At 37.5% G+C, this 5,394-nt stretch overlaps 1 protein-coding gene across 1 annotated transcript; it reads left to right on the top strand.

Annotated features, from left to right (window-relative positions):
- The first annotated feature begins 1,072 nt into the window (after positions 1-1,072).
- Positions 1,073-2,151, top strand: LOC120629641 (actinidain-like). The gene is made up of 2 exons (XM_039898636.1): positions 1,073-1,120; positions 1,892-2,151. Exon 2 carries the CDS (start codon positions 1,894-1,896, stop codon positions 2,149-2,151), a length of 258 nt encoding a protein of 85 aa, XP_039754570.1. The 5' UTR covers positions 1,073-1,120; positions 1,892-1,893.
- Positions 2,152-5,394: the final 3,243 nt, after the last annotated feature.

Genomic DNA, 5,394 nt, shown 5'->3' with positions numbered 1-5,394 from the left:
ATAGTTCTGCTAACTCAGTACAATGCTAATTTACTTAAGCTTGGGCTACTGACGACTAAAACCTAAATAAAGCGGTAAACCTTTTAACGCTAAAAAATATAATTAACAGACTATCCAATATTATTGAAATAAATCACAATAAGAGAAGGTAGAGGAACTCTTTGACAAAACTTTAGCTCTGTCGAGTAACAAGCTTCTGTTAAACAACTTTATCCTTAGTACGTATCATAAACATAACTCGCTAGCGACGATAGTTTTCAGGTATCTAAACACATCACTTACACTTAGTGTCAGTGGAAAATGCCCTCATTTCCAATAGCTTTGATTTCAAATTTCCAGACAACCCAAATTATTTCACGTTTCCAATTTAAAACAAGTAGAATGGTATCAACTTGTTCAGAATTGTTTAAATGTATACGTAATCAAAACTTGTAGTCTTAGCTGTCACCTGCGACATTGCCCGCGGATTTTAGCCGCAATCCGCGAAAACTATTCGTATTTCTGGGCTAAAAAGTAACCCATTGTCGTATACCAGATATACTTTTATGCTAGAGTTCGTCTATATCGGTTTATTCGTTTTGTACTTTATCCTACAAAGACACATCGCAGGCGGCCAAGTGTAAGTAACGTCGTTCTGAGGCAGCATTGATAAAAATATCGAAATGACTGAATACTGATGCAACTTTTAAATATAAAAAAAAATTGTATTTAAATGTTTTCTGTTTTCGAAATAGCGGAATGTGACTCGATGCCTTTCGAGATTTATGATCTTGTGAATTTACATATCGTTACATTTACATTTATTTCTATCTTCACCTTACATACACACTCCTATGGGCAGGGTTGTTTCAAGCATATTACTTCGACGCTTGCAGGTGGGTTAATTTGCACTAAGGAATCGAAGCAGTCAAATATTTAGGATTATCAAGACGTGATTTTGTTTTGTGAGAAACTTGCGATAAGGTATTATCTAATCACAATAATTTACATTGGCTCGTACGATAGACGATACTGTGTATAAATCATACAGAGTATAGAGCATAGTGGCAGTATAATATTTCGTTTGTGTTTCGTCGTTTCTTAGTGTGAATATATTATCAAACTTCATACACATCAAACGGTGAGTGGCATTCTTAATCCATACTATTTATTACATCATTTTTTGGTTGTATCCAATAGGCTCCAAAACTGCTGATCGATTTTAACCACATTTTTATAAATAGAAAGCTTATCAAGGAGTGCGTAGGCTATGATTTATAAAAAATAATAGAGATCCTGGAGAAAATTGCAATAATATAAGCTAAAATAGCAAAATTTTGGTAAGCGTACAAGGTAGGGTGCGAGAAAATATAAAACAAAAAAAATTTACCACCTCTTAGTTGTGAGACTACCGCCCACACGATTTGTGTTCCGTGAATATTTCCGTGATTTTGACATATTAATAGACCACAATTGTCGGAGTTGCGTTACGTTCTACGCAAAATTTTGTGACACATATTTCATTACTCGATAGTATTTTAATATATGCTCCAGAGTCATAAAAAAAATTATAAAAAATAAGGAATTTCGTACTCAGAGAATGCCAAATTTTTAGTCAGGCACTCAGGGCATAATATTTTTGATGGTACGAAACCATTTATGGGCAAGTTTGACACGCATTTGGTTATTTTTTTATCAGTTAAATAGAATACAACACACAGAGTAAATAATTAGGCTCTTATTTTTTTGTATCTACTATAGCTATATAAAGAACTGATGTCAAGATGATTCATCACAGTTATATATTTATCCTCATAGTAGATCGTGTATTACGATAACTTTCAGTTACGTACAGGTTAAGTATTAAAAAAAATGCAAAACCTCACTTGTCTTATTTTGTTCATCTTTGCAGCAATGGCTCAAGAAGAGAGGCCAGTTTACAATATAGACGACGCACCAGCTTTATTTGAGAAGTTTATCGAAGACTATGATAGAGAGTACAAAGATGAAGAAGAAAAAGAAGTGCGGTACCAAGCTTTTCTAGAATCACTAAAGGGGATTATCGAAAGGAATGCTAAAGAAACTAATCCGGAAATGATTTACTCTATCAACGAATTCGCTGATTTAACAACTGAGGAAAAGAATGCAATGCTCAATGACCAAATAGACTAAAGGTACGAAATGAATATTTCATCTTAGTATTAACTACGGTGAGTAGAATTTACTTATTTTAAGTGGTCAGTATCTTTTAGGGCTGTCTATCATATATACAAATTGAAACTGCACCTAAGCGGTGACAGCTTAGTGATTATTGCTTTTGCCTCCGTTTCGGGGTTATCAGTTCGTTCCCCGGCAATCACCTCTAACTTTTCGAAGTTATTTGCGTTTTTAGTTTCGTAATCATCATCATATTAACCGATAGACATCCACTGCTGGACATAGGTCTTTTGTAGGGAGTTCTAAATTCCCCGGTTTTGTGCCGCTTGAATCCAACGGCTACCTGCGATGCGCCTAATGTCGTCCGTCCACCTCGTCGGGGTCGACCAACGCTATGTTTACCAAAGGCTGCCATTCCAGCACCTTGGGACCCCAACACCTATCCCTCCTCCGAACTTTGTGCCCCGCCCATTGCCACTTCAGCTTCGCGACTCGTTGAGCTATGTGTAAACTCTAGTTCTTCTATGGATCTCGACATTTCTGATTTGATCATGTAGAGATACTCCGAGCACAGCTTTCTCCATCGCCCGCTGAGTGACTCTGAGCCACTCTCATAAGAATGTGGGGCCCATTTTTTAATTTTAAGAGATTTAAAATATCACTTGCTGTAATACTACCAATCAGCGAGCCTGGTGGACTCGGCCTAAACCCTCCACATTCTGAGAAGAGACTCTGTCACGTGATCACAAATTATAGAAACTTAAAAATGATAAAAGTAACTTACCTCCATTTAAAGAATGCAAGTTATCTCTGTTTCAAATTTGTCATGATCACTCGGCTGTTAAGTGGTGCGTTTGTAACAAACAATCTAAAATCTTTCCTGGTCCAGTTTTCCTGAATCTTCCGTATATCTTATTCGTCAACCACCAATTTCATTAAATTACGTAGTGTAAAAAACTCATGTTCAGTCGGGGCTAATGGACAGTGCACCTTATCTAAGTTCAACGCGCGATAACACTGCATAGGTCACATAATAGCAACATTAATCCATATTTATGTTGCATTAATATATACTTATGTATAAAAACACAATCTAATCAAACAAAAAGTTTTCCTCTACGTTTCTTTTAGGAATTGCTTAGTTAAGAACGCTCCTGTGGTGACGTTGTTCCCTCGTTTAAGCATGAGTAAAGATATTCGGAACGCGCATAAATCGGCCACACTTTAAATTTAATATCTAATGTGCCTACTTTAATAAAATTAATATTATAAAACCCATTGAAAATGGCACGGTTATTATAATGACATTGGCTAAAGTCGTAGAGTCAGCAATTTATTAAACGCTTTAAACTTTGCCTAGTGCGATTACGAATTCTATAAAATAAAAACCTTGTGAAGATAAAACCGGTATGATTTAATCGCTTTGGCAAATAATTACCAAAGCGATTAAATCATTCGATAACTCAAGTTTAGCAACGTTGACCTAAACCGGTCCAGATAATCAGAATATAAGTCAGTCTCGTATCAGCATCATTATAATTATTATAAACCCATAGTAGTGGGCCAGTAGGTCCACTACAGAGCATAGATCCTTTGGAATAAAAAGTAAAACCAGTACCTTTACCACCAAGCTGGTCAACTGTGGATTGAGCATCATACGCCTAAGAGAATATTATGGAGATCCCTCAGGCATGCGACTTTGCTCACGATGTTTTCCTTCACCTCTGAGCAACTAATAAATAATAGCTTAACATGACCCTGAATAGTTAGTTAACGTTAGACACATGAGGCTTAACACCTATGCCCAAGTTGGACACAGAGCCTGAAAAGTTAGTTAACGTTAGACACATGAGGCTTAATACATATGCCCAAGTTGGACACAGAGCCTGAAAAGTTAGTTAACGTTAGACACATGAGGCTTAATACCTATGCCCAAGTTGGACACAGAGTCTGAAAAGTTAGTTAACGTTAGACACATGAGGCTTAACACATATGCCCAAGTTGGACACAGAGCCTGAAAAGTTAGTTAACGTTAGACACATGAGGCTTAACACCTATGCCCAAGTTGAACACAGAGCCTGAAAAGTTAGTTAACGTTAGACACATGAGGCTTAATACCTATGCCCAAGTTGGACACAGAGCCTGAAAAATTAGTTAACGTTAGACACATGAGGCTTAACACCTATGCCCAAGTTGGACACAGAGCCTGTAAAGTTAGTTAACGTTAGACACATGAGGCTTAATACCTATGCCCAAGTTGGACACAGAGCCTGAAAAGTTAGTTAACGTTAGACACATGAGGCTTAACACCTATGCCCAAGTTGGACACAGAGCCTGAAAAGTTAGTTAACGTTAGACACATGAGGCTTAACACCTATGCCCAAGTTGGACACAGAGCCTGAAAAGTTAGTTAACGTTAGACACATGGGGCTTAACACCTATGCCCAAGTTGGACACAGAGCCTGAAAAGTTAGTTAACGTTAGACACATGAGGCTTAATACCTATGCCCAAGTTGGACACAGAGCCTGAAAAGTTAGTTAACGTTAGACACATGAGGCTTAACACCTATGCCCAAGTTGGACACAGAGCCTGTAAAGTTAGTTAACGTTAGACACTTGAGGCTTAATACCTATGCCCAAGTTGGACACAGAGCCTGAAAAGTTAGTTAACGTTAGACACATGAGGATTAACACCTATGCCCAAGTTGGACACAGAGCCTGAAAAGTTAGTTAACGTTAGACACATGAGGCTTAACACCTATGCCCAAGTTGGACACAGAGCCTGAAAAGTTAGTTAACGTTAGACACATGGGGCTTAACACCTATGCCCAAGTTGGACACAGAGCCTGAAAAGTTAGTTAACGTTAGACACATGAGGCTTAACACCTATGCCCAAGTTGGACACAGAGTTGCACTACGTAGGACATGTTCCTAACATGAAAGCGAAGGCTGCTTTGTTTATAGGCGATGGCTTTCCACTTACCTGCTGCCACTAATTTCCTGATATCAGCTTTTCGTCTTAGTAAAGTACAGAAAACCTTTGTGAGCATATGCTTTTATAACATGATACCAAAGGTAATATTAGATTTACCATTATGTACATAAGTTAAGAGAATTTATAAAAACACTTTATTGTAAAAAACAAGGTTGCCTGGAAGCAAGCCGCTCTGCTTTCATTTCACACAAGATAGAACAATGATTGTTAAATTGTAAAATGATGTTGGAAAAGAGCAACTGCTGAGTTTCTTGCCGGCTTCT

Source organism: Pararge aegeria, chromosome 14, assembly GCF_905163445.1.
Source record: "Pararge aegeria chromosome 14, ilParAegt1.1, whole genome shotgun sequence".
In the NCBI taxonomy this organism is placed as follows: domain Eukaryota; kingdom Metazoa; phylum Arthropoda; class Insecta; order Lepidoptera; family Nymphalidae; genus Pararge; species Pararge aegeria.
The sequence above is the reverse complement of the archived record's forward strand: the minus strand, read 5'-3'. Positions and strand labels throughout refer to the sequence as shown.

Bases quoted from the DNA above. Each gene is read 5' to 3' on its own strand.
- LOC120629641 (XM_039898636.1), top strand. From the start codon at position 1,894: ATGGCTCAAGAAGAGAGGCCAGTTTACAATATAGACGACGCACCAGCT.